Source organism: Lutzomyia longipalpis, chromosome 3 (genome assembly GCF_024334085.1).
Source record: "Lutzomyia longipalpis isolate SR_M1_2022 chromosome 3, ASM2433408v1".
NCBI lineage: Eukaryota > Metazoa > Arthropoda > Insecta > Diptera > Psychodidae > Lutzomyia > Lutzomyia longipalpis.
In genome coordinates, this window is record NC_074709.1 from 22,090,726 (window position 1) to 22,108,781 (window position 18,056).

The following is an 18,056-nucleotide window of genomic DNA, read 5'->3' on the forward strand; positions in this document are numbered from 1 at the left end:
TTGTTTCAATTTCGTTGTACCGGACTCCTCACCGGTTTACTCACGCAATTTATACTTTATATTACTAAATGTCTTGGCGTGAGGGAATTTAAATTAAAATATTAACAGCAATTGAGAATTTAGGTTTGTTATTATAATCCTTCATTCAGGTAGCTCTAATTTTAGATATGTTTATAATTCAAAGCATTGTGGTGGTCAGATATATAAAATTCTTTTAAATGATCTTCGATAAAGATCAATAGAAGTATCCTTAACATACATATAAGAACTTAAGTTGTCACCTTCCTTTAAAAGAATTAAAAAAAAAACGTTCAGAGTGATTAGTGATTTAATTGCTCCAGTTTCCCCTATAGCTAAGGATTTTTTCCTGGGTGGCCTAAAATCTAGGTAATTGATCATTTCGTTTAATTATCCAGAATTGTGTTTTTAATATTTTAATTTTTGTTCTAATCTCTTTCTAAAATCTAACCGAAAAATAAATTAATTTCGCCCTAAAAAAAACCTAATAGAAGCAAACATAAAATGATACAATAAGTGGGATTATACTCATATATTTAACAAATTAAAATGCATTGACATCACATCACATTATTGACATATAGAAGCAGTGCTAATGACGCAAAATAGTATACCAAAATTACATAAATTTAGCATGGGAAATGGAGTGCTTTCACCTCTATTTGAGCTCCCCCATGGAATTATTTCAATTTCCTTCTCTTGCTGCTGCTAGAGGGGGTGTCATTTTAATTGACTTCTTCGCCCACCTTCTCACCGGCTTTCCCACGTGTTTGTTCCAAAATTCCGTGAAAATCTATTAATAATGCCTGAAAATATATTTTTAGCACGTGGGCTTTTTTGAATCTCGCCGCATTGGCAACCATCCAGAAATCTTGATTACAAAAGGCGCAGGATATTCATTGAAGCTCTTGTCCTTTAATTCCATTTCACGACACATACATAGGTACCAATTTTTCTTCTTCTCTTCGCTCAACTCTTCAGTAGCGCATGGCTCTATGTTCGTATAAATTAGTAGGTATGACGTAAAAATATCAATTTCTTTCGAATTGCTAAAATATTCTTGGGTGGAAGGAATTTGGTAGATTACAGGCATCTTCCTTTACATAATTTTATCCCTATTATGCCGATAATTCATTAAATATAATTGCTTCACATCAATGGATTTTGTGTAGATATGTTAATGTTCATGACATGATGACAAATGAAATAAGCATAAATTTACCACAATAATTGAAAATTTTAGCGAGATAAAGGATCAAAATAGCTTTGACATATACCTACACCTACCTTTCTAACCGCAACTTTATCATTCAGCGCATTTCCATTGTAAAACCACTTTTTTTATTAAAATATGCAAATAAGTCTATGAATCCCGTACATTGTTGTATTCCACCACTTTTTCTATATAAATGCTTCGAGGAAAAGCTCTTTGAAAATCGTTCTTTTTCCTCTATACAGATTTTTTTTTTACTCCTAAAGGGACAAAATACCAGCAAATATCGATTGGATGGGTGTCTTGAGCAAAAAAATGGCCATGCTCCATTAATTTACAATAATGTTTGAATAATTCACTTGTCCATCGACAATATTTCACCACATGGTAGTATATTTCATTAAAACATCTGCCCCGCGATGCGTCTTTTGTTTATTGAAAAATTGTTTTAGTTAAAAAAAACTACATACATACAACATATGTATATGTATGTACAGTACATCGTCAATTTTATCATTCCCATAAAATTTTCATGGCTATTCTCTTTCATTTTTATTGCTCCAATTCGCTTGTCTGCCCTCGAGAGATGAGCAATGCCCTATAATCAATAGGTTTTCCTGTTTAATGAGATATCGATTCTACGTACAATTTTGGCCATGAATATCGGATTACGTATAGATTAGCAAATTTCGTTAAACCTGGTATGGATGATGGTTGATCCATGCTCCAATGCTTCACCTCTATATGGATTTTCGAAGTTGTTTAGCCCAAGGTTTAGCCATTCGTTTAGCTGACTAACCATTTTTTAGCTCCTATATATTTTTTGGATCATGATTCTAAATGCCGATGGGTCTAATGAGAAATGTCCTTAATTGCATTGAGGGGTTAGCAACTACAATTGGGCTAGAATAATGTATGTAAATATCGTCGATAAATTACCAATAATCTATCCGTTCTGTGGCTTGACTTAACCCTTTTTCGATACCACATTGTTTGCAAAATTGATGATGACATTTGCAAACAATCGTATTATAAAAAAATATTAGGAAATCAAAATAATTTAACCCAAATATGCTCAAGAATTTTTTGAAATTGTAGTCCAATTAAGTTGGGCTACCTAGAAAGTCTATTTGAGCGGTAGGGCACGGCTAACTAAATGCCCCACATGCGCTCCCGACGAAACTCAGAGAGAGACTGACTCATACCGGAGCGTGCTGATGGACGACGCTCACACGTACATCCACCGCCTAGGACATTTAGCTCGCACATTCCCTCCACCCGCTAGCCATGAGACAAGGGTCTGGAAAAACTTAGGACTACAAAATGAGAGTCAGAATTTTAGGTTTTCAAATTTAGGATAGGCTGAATTGCGGTTAAATGTATTTTCAGTCTGACTTAACCCTAGTAATTTTAAAGTTGACTTAAAAATTGAAGTTTGGCTAAAGAAACTTAAGTCTAGACGAAAATCAAGGTCTAATCTAAAAACTTAAGCTAGCTTAAAAAGTTTTAGCCTAATTTAAGATAAATCTTGAGGGATAAGTCTTTAAGCTATGCTTAGGGCAGAGCCTAAAAAACAGGCCTAACTAAAAAAAAAGTTAGGCCAAGAATTCCAAAACTAAGACCAAGTTTAAGAAAACTCAAGTTTGACTGAATAGAGACTTAAGCTGGACTAGAAAGTTACTTGCGCCCAAAAACAAAAAAAAAACGCTACAAACGAAATTTTCCGAGTTTATAAATAATAGTGTGTATACTATATAGTGCCTTCAGTGACATTTTCAACTATATTTTAAAGACATTATGACACTTTTTTAATTAAACTTTTGAATATTGCTTTTCAGCTTCAGTCTTTTTTATTTATTTATTTTTTCTTGACTTTATTTCATCATAAAATTCTGTTACGGGATGTACTATACGGATGGCACAGAGCATGTGAGCTTTTTGAGTTGAGAAACAACCCTGAAATTTGTTTACTTTTGTAGTCGTCGTCATCACAAAATTAAGCCGGAGGCAAATGAAAAATATTGGGCATTGTATTTCGGGTGCATACGTGATGTAATATTTTACAAATTGAATGCAATAAGAGTGCAATTTGCATAATTTGCATTCTGCTATTTGCATATTTGGTTTTTCGACCACGTCAAGAGTGGATTGAAATTTTATTCCCCCGCAAAGCATCACTTATTTGCACACTTGCGGTATGACGTAACATTTAGGGTTTGCTTGAGGGGGTGAAATGCAATCAATTAATCGATCTTGTGTGTGGGTGTTTCGATAGATATAAATTGCACAAAGTTTTTACAGAAGAAAATAACTGCGACTCCTAAATAAATTAACACTGAATTACGTCGAAACATCTCAAGAAGCTATCTATATTGTGTATACTTCAGCAACATAAAAGCACAGGGTGTATAGAATTTCAGACATATTGTTTGAAAGTTTCATACAAATGATATATATAGAAAGTTCTTAAATGTAAGTTTTAGGTATATCTCAATTGAAAATCTCATGATAAATTATATGGTAGTGTGTGTCTCATTAACATTAATGGTACGATTGTATCGCATACATGAAAATTCAACATATTTTAATCAAAACCAAAAGACGACACATGCATATTGAGTGGTGAAAAGCATTTAACTAATTTGCACTTTCGGTGGTGGTTTGTTTCAATTACTAAACTACAAAACGTGTTGTGGTGCAAACATGTATTTAAATTTATGCTCAATCACATGATTTGCAAATTAATTATTCTTTTCTGAATATTTTAAAACACTTATCGGGGCTACCCTTTGCACAGTAATGTGGTATTGCCTACCAAAAAATTACTTACAATTTTCCAGAGGTAATTATATACATATGTTCCTTTTTTCATATCTTGCTCTTTTTGTAACGTCCTTTTAGACTAACTAAATATAGAACAAATAAGATTCGCAATCTTAAATTAGAATCGGACCCATGAGAAAAGTTTTATTTATTCGTTGAAAGGAAAATAACTTTTAAAAAAGGGATGTGTTGTAAAAAGAAAAAAAACGGGTGAAGAGCTCATCACTTGAAACATGTCGTCACATTCCTTATCACTGAAGTGTAATTCAAAAAGCTCCCTGTATTCTCAACGAAGCGTGACTTCTTTTTTTTTCTCCAAGTCTCACAGAGCGTATGGGGATAGTGGGTGGTGAGGTGGGTGGAAAAAGGGTGGCCACGGTTGGGTGAAATCAATAGGACTTGATAAATAATTCACCTGGAATCGCTTATTCCCGCAGAGGGAAAGTATATGGTGTTGGTGCATTTGACACTCAAGTGGGATGAGTTTAAGTGTCTGGTAGATCGATTTTCATGCCCCATCATTTGCAAATATTCAACAGGGTGAGTACCATTGTGGGGGAGTTTTGGAGTGTATCATATGAGGTCATATATGAATGTGTGGAATCGTGACAAATTGCACTTTTTGTAAAGAATATAACAACTGCACGAGAGAATTAGATCATTCTGTTTGTGAAATGTGTAATATTTGAAGCTTTCCTTTTTTCTTTTTAATTTTTCCGTTTTTTTTTTTTCATTTTTTGTAGGTAATTGTTTCGTGAATTTTCCAGTACCTGTGTGTTCATACTTAATTCATAAATATTCTCAAGATCTCGTTTCTCCTTTGCTCTGGCTATTTATGGAGAAGAAGAGCATCATATCACTTAAATATCATCTTTAATAAAAAAAAGTAAATATCACAAAACCTTTTGTATTTGTGTGGGAATCAAATGAAGAAATATCATAAATATTTGGTGAGAAATAAAATTCCGTCATGAAATACAAATGGGTATAAAGGGGGAAAAAGGGGTGGAAATAAAACACCATTTTCCTTTTACAACCTCTCTTGTGTTAACACCATATGATTGAGCTTTCGTACTTATTCTATACATTTGATCAAAATTTATTGACCTCTCCGGGGACAGTGGACAAAGAGTTGAATTACCCTCTTGAAGGATTTTTCCGTTACCGCCCCCGTAAAGAAAAAATCACACCTAAAAAAATTTATTATTGAAATAGCAAGATGATTTTCTACTTTTTTTCTCAAAGGTCAAAGAGAAATATTCATAACCATGGGTTTATTGAGCGAAAAAAAAATTATTAGTTTGATTTTTCTTTATAAGAACAAAATAATTCTCCAGTTTTTCTCCACAGGGTGACAATAAATAATCTCAATGAATGGATGTTGTTTGAGAAAGTTGAATGGCTAGAAAACGTGGGAAACAATGCAAATTAGGCGTAATAAAATATATTGTCTCGTTTATCATCTTTCACAACATTATTTTTCCTAGTGTAACTTACTATGAAATATTAGAAAACTTAATGTTTTGTCTATACATTTGATTGTAAATAGTTTTAAACTATTTTCCCAAAAATAATCATTTAGTTTCATTATAAACATGAGCTATAACATGTCTCCCAGCTTGATATTTATAATTAGTTTCGGAATATATAATCATTTACATCCTATGTACGTTAAACTTTTAGACAAAAAGCTCTGCCTCAAGTTATGTGTTACAAATGTCATAATACTTCTTTTCTTTTCTTTAAACAAGAAGACACGTGAATCGAAGTCACGCAATGATTTTGAAAAGATTCTATTTCTACAAAAAAAATCATTGAACTCAAACATAAATTATCATATACCATGAGCTTCATTACTTTTAGCAATTCTCACCCATCAGTCAGTCAGGAGTCTCGACTCTTATTGACCCAAATTCAAAGTTTTCTCACACAGTGGGATTCACTGTTAGTATATTTTGTGAATTTAAGCATTCACAAACCTCTGCAATGTTTCCTCTGAGGGGCTCCATGTGTAATATATGTCCCAGTAGAATAAGATTTTCGTCTTGGCATTTGAAAGAAATTGATTTTGTGGAAGTTTGCGTCATTGCGGGGTGTTTGATGCAAAAGTTATAAGAGATGTTGTAAGATAAATAATGCCAATGGGAAGATAAAATTAAAGGTATATGTACTTACCTATACTTTTATAATTAACTTTTAAACTCTATGTTTGACAAGTAAAATTATCTTTGGTATCCTCGAGTGTTTCAGAAAGCTCAAGAGTTTTCCCAAAACAAAATTGGGATTTATAAAAAAAAAGCACCAAAAGTGGTACAAAGTACGCGAATTAAGGGAAACCTCCAGAAGGAGTTATAATATCTGTCATTTTGTTAAGAGATGTCGTGAGTGAAAATGAATTTAATTAAATCCTAATTAGGATGATGTTGATGTAATTTTACTTTGGAAGATTTTCCCTCCAAAAACTTCACAACATTCAAGTAGGAAAGGAAAAATATCCGGTACGATGTTGAATTTCTTTAGGCAACTTTAGCGGTGTCTGTGCTTTTTCTTGGTAATTTTTGCTGTCTGATGCCTGGATTTTTTACGACATTATTGATATACTTTGGATAAGCCACTGACTTTTTAAATTTTTCCACAGACTTTCTCCATAACGTCCTTTTAAAAGCTCCATATAGTCGGTTGCTTATAAGTTGTCTAACTGAAATTGTGGTACGTCTGGTACGTGATTGTTATAAGTATTATTGACGTACAGAAAAACAATTGAATTGAGTCAAAAATATAATTTGATTTTTTTAATCTATTGTTTATCTATCTAACTTGCTCGTAGTTTAATGCTTTGCTAGACAGGCTTTGAAAAAAAAAGCGTTACGAAATAAATTCTTCCATTAACACTTCCCCCAATAATTGGGACAAATAAGTGATTTGGGGGTATGGGTAGATTTATGATTGTTTTGTTTAGGTAGAACAATGGACAAATAAACAAAAGAATGAAATGTTTCACTTAAGAAGTGTTATTGATGAGTGTACTGCAACCTGTGCCATATTGGCTTCGACATAAATTAGTAAGGAAATAGGTACGTAGGATCATTTTCTTATATAACATATAGGCACATTATACATACAACCTAATTTGGCATGTGATATAATACAATCGGATTTTGTTATTTTTGAGCAATAATTTAGTAGGTTCTAACATATAGAGATTAATGAAATAATAAAGTAACAGATTAGAAGGTCTTATACATATTTAAAATAATGCATGAAAATGGATTGAAAATATATATTTAAGATTTCATATATTGTAGATCATAAAATGTTACATAAAAACATGGCTTAGGATTTGGAAAAGCTTCAGAATGTTACTTCTACTTTGTTTGACCTTTTCCGTTATAATCACTGTCATGGCACGACGTTTAAATAGTACATAAACATATGTGATTATTGATAAATTGTGAATGGAGGGGAGGAAAAAAATATTTCGTAAATGTTCTAATTCTAGTGAACTTAACAGGATTCGTCACATATGACCGATTTCAAAGTGGGTGTTTTATTAAAGAATTTTTTATTGGTCTAACCATACATAGATACATGTATATTGGCTTGGGAAAAACTCCAAACTTAAGGAGATAATCCAATATATATCTAGTTTAGACTGTTAAGACTATTAGGATTAATTGTGTTATAATAAATCCAGCTATGAATTCGGTAAGCAATCAACATAATTTCGTAGTTAGAAAAAAAAGAAAATATTTTTATTGTAAAATTCCTCTCACTCTCAATTTAATAGGTCAATAGGTTAAGAAATCTCTAACAATTAGTGAAATTAATTTATTTAAACGAAAATAGGTTCATCTGATTTATAGTATGAGGCACAAACATCCAAGAATTTATAGACTTGTGTGGAGATATCTATAAAATATATATTTTCAAAGAGCTTTGAAGAGTTGCTTGGAAAAGTACCCTCAGAATTAGAATAACACAATTGTGGTTACCAAACACGTATATGGGGTGGAATGAATGATCTACTCTATTGGCATTGGATTAGCTATTTCGCAACTATTTGCTACACTATGGTAATTTAATTTCCGGTGTGTTGTTGGCAGTACCAAGGTTTACTGAATTAAATGCTATATATACGATAACTCTTAGACATATATAACAAATTGTTGTGTATAAATTCAATGAATGGAGTCAACGACCTCCATCCGTTAGTCATAAAGGGTAAGTAAATATTTTCCTTCGGTGATGGTGTATTTTATTTAAAAGAGTGTCAATTTCCTGTTTTCCTTGCTGTGCGACTAAATCTTCTTTAATTGCTTGTAGGAGGTCTGAGCTGACTTCTAAGTTAGGGGAAGAAACAATTTTCCTCGCAGCAGGAAGTGCTATGTTCTCGGTGTCGTCATTAAATGCGTAATTGTGCAGAAAGTTACCGGAAGTATGAGCGAAGTCTGTTGATGTAACTTTTTTTTTCATCTTCATCATATTGGTGGCTTATCACGGAACTCACGGCATTGGGGGTGTGTTTTAAGTTCCACAGAATGTTGTTGGTGTGTAGAAAACTGGTGCTCTTGTGCACTTTAATTGGAGTGTGACGAGGATGTACGACCCCTAAAAATAGATGATGTGAAAGTTAATTGACTCTCAGAGATTGTTGGTACATGAGATTTTTTTTTGAGAAAATTGTGTATCTTGGTTTCCGTGATAATTGCATATTTCACCTTCAGGCACATGCTACAAAATGTGGGATATCAGTAAATCAGAAAATTCCCAAGTTAAGGGGATGTTTTCAATCGGTTGTCTCGTTTGTTGTGGACTTCATTGGATCAATAAATCGATTCGAGTGCTTTGAGTAACTTTTGTTGTCACTCATGATTCCGTATATATGAAGTTCTCCAAGTGGATTTTCACTCCCTATATAACTTTATTAGTTGGTATTTCACATAGATGGCAATTTGTGTTAAAGTCGAAAAAAAAAATTTTAAGGTCTATAGACCTTTCATATAAATAGAGGTTGAGATATTAAAAAAAAATAAATACCTATACTAACTAAGATTCAAAAAATCATGTAAAAATATCATGCTGCTATTTATAGGTCTTTATCATCATTCATCTGAAGTTTTGCTGATGCTAAAAATGACAAAACCCCTTTCTCGGTCTTAAAAAATTGAATATTGTTATTCATTCTAATTTAACTAATAAATCAAATGATTGATCACACACTATAGAATACCAATTGATATATAACCTGCGCGCATTATCCCCTATTTCTTGGTATATACCTCAAGCGAAATGTTGTATATCACATGAAACGATTGAACTGGAAGAAGAGTCATCATTGACTCTACTGAGAGTTTTACAGGAATCTAGTGCATGGAGTATAAAATCAACCGAAAGCCATAATAGTTCGAATTTGTGGTTTCATAAATTGATTAAGTGCTAAATATCTAAAGGAGTTTTCTTGGTTTCCATGGGAGAAATCCTGGGGAAAAACTCTTATTCGAAGAAATAATCAAAACACGTGTAATCTTCAAAAAATATAGTGTGATAAATCGTCAAAGCGACTTTTCATTTTCCATTTCCACTGAGAAGGTCATTGAAAATTTGTTTAAAAATGTAGGCAATAACGTCATGTAGTTTTAATATCTTTATAATTATTTTTTTTTTTTACAAATTCTCCTTGATATCATAGAGTTTTTCCCAAAAGAGCATTCTTGACTTTTCTGGTAATTCAAGCATTTCTGGGGTACTATCAATATTACAGCAGATCAATGGTTGTGACGGAGATACAGACGTCCACTTTCCTATGCTTTTCGCTAGGAGCTCATTATTAGGATCTCCATTTGTAGCGAAAGAAGTATAAATCTGTACCATTAGCTGCATCATATCATATTCTCGCGTTCCTCTTTTCGGTACACCAAAACCCGAATAATTAGAAAGAAGAAATAGAGTATCATCAGCATGAGCAACTCCTGGATATCCGCTTGCAGGTATCGCGACACGGTATTTGTACCACTCTGGAGAATTAAAAGAAAAATGGTACAGCCATGTTGGGGCTTTTATAGTAACTTCCTGATACTTAAGGCGTCCCATGAGAGCTCTGTAAACCGAATACCAGTATGATGTGTCTCCCATTAACTGAAGAGATGATTTAAAAAAAAAAAAACAATTAGGAACTAATTCATTAAGGGTTGAAAAGGTATTGAATTTTTTTCGACTTACATCAATATACGTGTTTATGTCAGCTACGGTCGCGTCATCATTTCCAAAATAGAAGAGTTTCATTTTATCGCCGAAAACCTTTCTTTTGTCTGGATCTTGAGTTAAATTGTATGGAACAATCGTTGAAGGTGTCTGATTAATATTTTCCCAAACATCTGGATTATTTTTGGCATCTAAAATAAATAAATAAAAAACGTTAAGCTTAAAAATAAAATATTAGATAAACAAAGCTTGAGTGTCCCAATAAGAAGCAGAATTTTCTGAGCAAAATTCTAATATTCATTTGATCCGTCGAACACTGTATTCCAACTTTTCCTTAAAAGTTAATAATATATATGTACCTCCATAGAAAAGCAAGCCTTCATTTAAAGTTCCTCCAATCATGAGAGGTATCCCATAACTCCAAGCATTTTTCATCATTTCCTCTGGTGGTTCAATGATCATAGTCATTCTTGATCTGTATGCCTCTAGGGTGGGTCCATATACTGACGGCAAACCATTCTGCCTGTCTTGAGCAGTTAGAATTTCTTCTTCTTTATCTTTTATGTCTGCAATATTGACACCCCTAAGGAAGTCAAAAGCTAATGCTTCTTCATTATCTTCACCACGCCATCCCAAGTATCTAGCTAAGCGTACTGCCCATCCAAGTTTTGGCATAAAACCACGGACATAGAAAGCAGATGCAGACATAATAATTGCTTTTTGAAAGAGTCCTTTGGAGAGAGGAGAAATCATGTGGTAGTGAATGCTACAGCCTCCAGCACTGAAACCAAAGATTGTGACATTGTGAGGCTCTCCTCCGAAGGCAGCAATATTTTCTTGCACCCAACGTAGCAGTATAACTTGATCTTTAAGCCCAGCATTCCCAGGTATTCCAATTTCAGGATCATCACTTGATAGGAAACCCAACGCTCCACATCTATACTTGAATGTTATTAAAATAACATCCTTCTGTAGTAAGTAGTCAGGTCCAACGATACCCTTATGACTTGGACTACGAATAAAAAATCCTCCTGTTATGAAAACCATTACAGGTTGAGGAGAACAAGGATTTTCAACATTCTTTGAATAAACATTTAGTTTAAGACAATCTTCGTCAAGAACCTGGGATTCATATGTATACGGAGGACTCTCTGTAGCATCAAGTATATTTGGCCATGTTTCTAGAGGTTCAGGATCCTATGTAATATTAAAAAAAAATAATTAAATTAATAATTAAATTACGATTTACTCACCTTAAAACGACGAGGTCCAAGGGGAGGTTTAGCATATGGAATATCGTAGAAAGCTGCATACTTGTAATCGAGAGAAGATGTTTCCCACACTCCTTTAATAGGTCCACAAGAAGGATAAACGATCACATTATTTAAATCCGCACCTTTCATTGTGATTTTTTCAATTAATTACAACACACTGATCTGAGTGTGCATTTTATGCTGCTTTTTATTCATAATTGCGTTAATAACCGCAAACACACGATCGTCATCATGTTTCTAAACATTGACGATATTTTGCGGTGCATTTATAGCAATCTGCTTTTTTGTGGTAGCTCTAATCATTTTTGTGACTTATCTATGTATGTAAATAAAGAAAGGTCGCATATGTTGGTCAGTCATTTCTTTATTTAAAATAGAATTACTCTTCGTTTATTGTATAGAATTAATGATAAAGAACTAAAAGTTTGCTTAGAACAATTACTTAATTATTGTACTTTAGACAATATGTTTTAGAGATAAGTACATTATTAAAATTAAAATTTGATTTTCTAAAATGTTATTTCTTTAGGATCAGATACCTTAAAATTGTTTGTAACAATTTTAATTGAGCCAAGAATTGAGCATTTTATCATGGAAATTTATGAGTCTAATAACAATTTTCATTCTGCAATAAACAATTGCGTGAATAATGGCACTTTGCCCCAATTAATAAGATTGTTTGTGACTTGCTGTAACGTTAATTGAAGTAAATTAATATTCGTATCTCTCATCCATCTTTGAATCAATAACATATAAATTTAATCGAAAAACCTTGTTAATAAACAATCAATAAATCCACACAAAGAAGATAAATCGAGGTTTTAATTTGTCCGCGCTTACTATTTTTTTTTATTTTAATTATTTATAAAAATGATATTTTTGTAATTGCTAAAATGATGATTTTATTTTAAACGTTGCTGTGTTTGGATGGGGAAAGTGAAATATATTTTTTTCTACGTATTAAGGTTTATCTGCTGTTGAATGTTGAGTGAAAGCTTCAATCATTATTACAGAATGAAAATTCAATTTAACAAGGGATAAATTTGTGAAAGCTTTTAATAAGTCAGTAAGAGCTCTATAACGACTTGAGAGCTCTATCAATTTAGCCTTTGATTAGGTTGGTAAAAAAAGTCTTTTCTATTAAAGTAAAGTATTTTTTTCCATAACTATCAAATAAACATAAATATCTGAGCCAGAACCCATTAAACGTGATAGATTTGTATAGCATACTTCTCGAGATTATGTGGGATTCTGGGGCGTATTGAGGGTATTTTCACCACCAAATTACATTTCTGTAATTTACATAGTATCAAAAGATAATTAGTTAAGATGGGTGGGAACACTGGGAAAATCCTCGACGTTCCTTAGGCATTACTCACGATTAAAATTTGACCTCCATGCTCCAGGCACGAAGAGGGCAAGTGAGTTTTCTGGTGCGTTGGGGAATCATATTAAAGATTATCTCCTCTTTGGGGACATATTCTTCATTTCGTTTACGACTAGATTATACCTCATTACATATTATTATTGCCATGAAAAATTCAACAACCATATGGTGTGCAAATAAAAATGTCATTTTAATAATACATAAATGGATATACCCACCTACATATTTCGATGTACATTGGACATTGTGCTGTGCCGGTCTTGTGGTGAAATTTTCTCTAACAGAGAGCCAAGTGGTGGTTAAATAAAAAATTTCCTAAAAACTGAACTTTCTCATTTTGATAGACGATAAAATGTACAAATACTTTATGAGAATTCTACAATTGCTCTCATTTAATATTTTTAATTTAGATTCTTAAATAAAACACCCACATAATGTCAAATAGAATAGTACTTTAGAGGCAAGATATTAACATTCCTATATCATTATTAATTTAAACTTAAAAACATTTTATGAAAGAAGAGATAATATCTTTCTCATGACCTCAACAATTGCCTTTCGAACTTGAAAGCTTTTAGTAGAAATATATATAGATAAAACTTTATTCGTTGAGAAACTTATACTGGTTCTGCATAAATTTTGAATGCTTTGGGATTATAATTCGTCAAGGTGACTCTCCAGGTTTGCCAGAAGTGGGTAATTCTAGTTGAATGTTATTTACGATCACGTCTGAATATTCAGCGGAAGACAAAGTGTGTGATTAACAGTGAAATTGTTAGATGCAATTTATCACTTGAGTTTACCTGTTCAAGGAAGGGGGGGGGGCTGAGAAGGGGGCGAGAGAAAGCTATTTCATGGGATATTTCGATATTTCCCCCCTTTTGCGTTTAGTACCCGCTGTGATGAAAAGTTTACATGGAGGGAGTTCCAGTGGAAAATCACGTGGAAAATTGGAGGAAGTATATACAAAAGTGAATTTCCCAAAGGTGTCCAAAAGCACAATGTCATATATTGGAGTCGATGAAAGAATTTTCTCAACACGCGATATTAAATCTTTTCCATTCAATTCGACCCAAGGGAATTTCACCCCAATTTGATTTTATGTCATCTTAAGCTATATCTCTTTCACATCCACAGTGCGAATGGAGCACCGTATACACCCACATTTAGCTACCCACAAAAGCACAAGATAGGACAGAAAGCACAACTTAAGTAATCGTGCAAATATTTGTTGGGGAATTTCTGAATTTTCACCAAAGGCACCGTAATCGTATTTTTTGTACTCACACAGTGTCCAAATAAAGGAAAGGGTTGTAGATGTGTCACAAATAAATTCCATAGAAGCATCTTGTATATATAACTTTATCTGTCACATAGCAAATACGAAAGGAAAGAAGATGAACAAATTTAAACCACAAAAGTTTCCTAAGCATACAATCACTCTTTCATTACTTTGCTCTCTTCTTTCCAGGAAGAAGTTCTTTAGCAAAGAACAATATTGTGGATAAAAACATCTTCATCAAATTGACTGCTTTTCCTCGTAAATTAAAATCGATTTTAGATGGCACTGAATTGCACAAGAGAAAATTGCAGAATGTCAGGCCATGATAGTCACCGAATCTCTGTATAAAGAGAACTTCTAAAAGACTTTTTACTTCACTTTTCATGGCGTTTTTTTTTTTGACTATTTTTTTTATTGATTATAATTATAAAGAAATATATAATAAAATTGATGAAATGATGCATACACAATACATGTAATATAAAGTCAGGCATATATAAAACGCCTTCATTCGTGAAAGCCATTTATTTACGTCATTTTTCTCACGCAAGAATAAATAGATTGGTAAAATTGGAGCCATTGAAGTCACCCCTTTCTTACCCATTTGAATAAGAGGACTTGCAAAAAAAAACACACAAATTGTTCATTCTCAATAGCCTTTCATTCTGTATGAAATTCTTTTCAATGCCGAAAAGAAAAATCTTTCAGCATTTTCCACACAATGTCAATTTCAATATTTGTTCTCTACGCAGAACTCTTTCCACATGCCTTTCCTCTTTAACATTTTTGAAATATTTTTGAAAGGTAGGTATTTATGTATTTTTTTACAACAGAAATTTATTACAGTTTGGAGTTTATTACAAAAAATAAAAATGGAAACCTTGGGTAAATTATTGGGCCTTTCGTTAATTAAATTGCTCGTGAAAATAGATAAATATGAGACATGCTCATTTATTACAAGGCACGTAGGTGTTAAGAAGGTGAGGAAAAATTACGTTAATTTTAAGCTTCGAAGGGAAGGGTCAGAATTACTTTTTTCCTGCTGTTAAGTCTCCACAACGGGGTAGGGTTGAATATTTTTTTTAATACAATTTTTTCCAGAAGTTGAGTTAAATGACTCAAATTCTATATATAATTCTAAACTTCTAAAGATAATATTATTGTCTTAAAACTTGTTTCCGGAATCCACTCTACCTTAGTCTCCCCTATACGTAATTAATTGGAAATAATTAAGCGATTTTTGTATAATTATTCGACAAAACCTTATGTGATTCAATAAATCAATAAGAAACCTCCAAATTAAAAAAAATGCGAGATATTATAATTCTATTGCAAATGATCATTAAAATCCACAAAGACTGAATAATGTACATAAGCTAAGAAGCCAAATTAAATTTTCCTCTTTGTAAGATTTATATAGAATCTAATTGGCAGAGGGTTATATCAGATTTTATGTAAATGCTCGTCATTGATTTTCTTTAAATGTCTGTAAGTGTTAGAGTTCACTCTCTTTTTCTCACATATTTTTCCATTCTAACACCGCAAAAGTCCATTAAACACAGAAAGTTTATATATGGGGGCGAAAGGCAAAAACGAGTGAAAAGGGAGAGAAATTGCAAGACATTGGATTTTAGGGAGTTTGATTTATTGAACACAATAAGATATTTTCAACCTCCACACACACCAAAGTACAAATATATTTCATATTTTATAGCACAAACCCCTGTTCTACTATCCATTTTCCTTCACATCACTTTTCAATTTGAGATTTCCACGTGTAAAAGGTGCGGGATGTGTCTGTATGTTCCTTCAGGAAGGTCATGATATGATGATTTAGTGAGTATACCCCAATTTGGATAAAAATGCTTTGGAGCCTTTTAGATCCATTTTGAGCTGATACGTTTTAGTCGTGGTAAGTTTATGGGTCTTTGACATGATGAATAATTCATTTGGATTTCTTAGCGATATGTACTTAACTTCTAAATCACCCCCGCTTAGACTTATAGACTCTCCTAAAATATGCTAATTTTCCTATTCATTTACAATCATTGGGAAATTATATTATTGTACGTTGGCTTGTCTATGGTGACTCTACCCGCATTTACACGTTGGTGCCATTTCAATTTGCCACAGACTCATTTTCACACAAATACCATTCCCATTGCGACGATAAAGAACAACACTCACTTCGTGAATTCCCATGAGAGCTTTCCAAAGCTCCAAACTCACATCAGTTTTTCGCAGAGAATGCTTTTTTAGCAGCAAAAGTGCGTAGACAGGAAGGATGGTATTGCCCACAAATCTCACCCCAGCTAAGGAAATGATGGTATTTTTTTTCTTTTCTTGAGGAGATGAGGCTTTCAGTGAAAATGATACTGGGGGTTGTTTGTGCGACAAAAGTGATAAGGAAGTGGGAAAATGTTTTAAAAGAGTGGTTAACGTCGGGGACACGTTCGACATTGTACCCTATTTAAAATGTCTTAAACATTTCCTCAAAGTTATAGAGATATCTGCGGGAAGAAAATATCTTCATTTAATTAATTCATTTGACGCAGAGGGTGTTTGAGGGGTTTTTTTTAAGGACGATTAATTGAATTTGATTTCAATGACTTATTGCTCATTGTGTTGTTTTAATAGCATTAATTAGATACATAATGTTGTAAATTCTTACGTATTTATTAAGAAGAGGCCATTTGGAAAAGTTCTTTCTGCGAATAACTTTTGATACACTAATTTATGATATTTTTGTGTTTATGTTGTGTTTTCTAAGCTCTAAATTTCTTATTTTTTTCACTTTATTTAAAATATCGGAAATACCCATATTTCCTTCAAAAAGTATGAAAGTTCTGACATTTTATAAATTTAAAATATTCTTATTTTAAAAATCATCAAAAGTGACCCTGATCGTTACGGGTCGTCACCCTTTTTCGCAGAGAAGAGCTTTTCGCAAAGAATCTATGCAAAAAACATACCCAACATTAAGTTTATGCGATATACATACACCACAATAAAGTTAGACAGAAATGAGATGGTCTATTTTACATTACCGTAATGCTGTGCAACCATCATTAATTATGTCTAGTGGGATGCATCAAGTAAAGTCAAAAAAAATATTCAGAGCCAAATGCAATTTTGCTAATGGATTTTAAGTTTGTTGACATCAAAAGGGTGCAACAGCTAAAATTTCGCTTCATACACCAACGCATAAATTGTTTTATATGTTTTTATTTTTATTGTGCCCTAATGAGTGTTATAATAATTACTGTTTCTTGTAGACAATTAACAAGACATTAATTTATTAAAAAATAAAATGAAAAGTGCTCATTTAATATGATTTCTTTTTCAATAGGATTATTTTTTTCTTCTCAAGAACTTTCGTCTTGTTCACTCATCAAAAAAAATTTCCACTATAGACTGTGAAATCAAATACAACCCCATTTGGTCAAATTACCCATTGAGCTCTCAAGTTTACTAATGGAAGGGTATATTTTCTCATACATTTCTCAATAGATCGAAGGAAAAAAAATGAAGGCGAAAAATGATGTAAAAGTCAAAGGGGACTTACAAGAATGTTTTCCCAGCTTTTCTTTTACACACTGCGTTTTATGAAGTTTTCGTGCGAAGAATATTTCAGCGAATAAACACCACACAAATAGACAGCAGTGTAAGGACATACATATATATATAGGTACATAGATTAGTTCATCGTCCGTATCATATTGTATTTGCTTTTCTTGCCATGGAATACCCAAAAGAACAATTTACTAATAGAATACAAACAAAAGGAAAAGTGTAAAGATAATGTACATTCCTTTTTTTTTTACTTATCTATTAACTTTCTTGTTTTAGGAATACAAT

At 32.6% G+C, this 18,056-nt stretch overlaps 1 protein-coding gene across 1 annotated transcript; it reads right to left on the minus strand.

Annotated features, from left to right (window-relative positions):
• Positions 1-9,718: 9,718 nt before the first annotated feature.
• On the minus strand, positions 9,719-11,658 carry LOC129792307 (esterase B1-like). Its single transcript, XM_055831216.1, has 4 exons — positions 11,509-11,658; positions 10,615-11,452; positions 10,274-10,446; positions 9,719-10,189 (listed from the first exon to the last, which is right to left on the minus strand). Exons 1-4 carry the CDS (start codon positions 11,656-11,658, stop codon positions 9,719-9,721), a joined length of 1,632 nt encoding a protein of 543 aa, XP_055687191.1.
• Positions 11,659-18,056: the final 6,398 nt, after the last annotated feature.

What these genes read in the sequence shown, in the direction of transcription:
- LOC129792307 (XM_055831216.1), bottom strand. Translation starts at nt 11,658, where the DNA reads ATGAAAGGTGCGGATTTAAATAATGTGATCGTTTATCCTTCTTGTGGA. An exon ending in TTGGACCTCGTCGTTTTAAG is followed by an intron (nt 11,453 to 11,508) that starts GTGAGTAAATCG and finishes AATATTACATAG; the next exon opens with GATCCTGAACCTCTAGAAAC. An exon ending in AGGCTTGCTTTTCTATGGAG is followed by an intron (nt 10,447 to 10,614) that starts GTACATATATAT and finishes TATTTATTTTAG; the next exon opens with ATGCCAAAAATAATCCAGAT.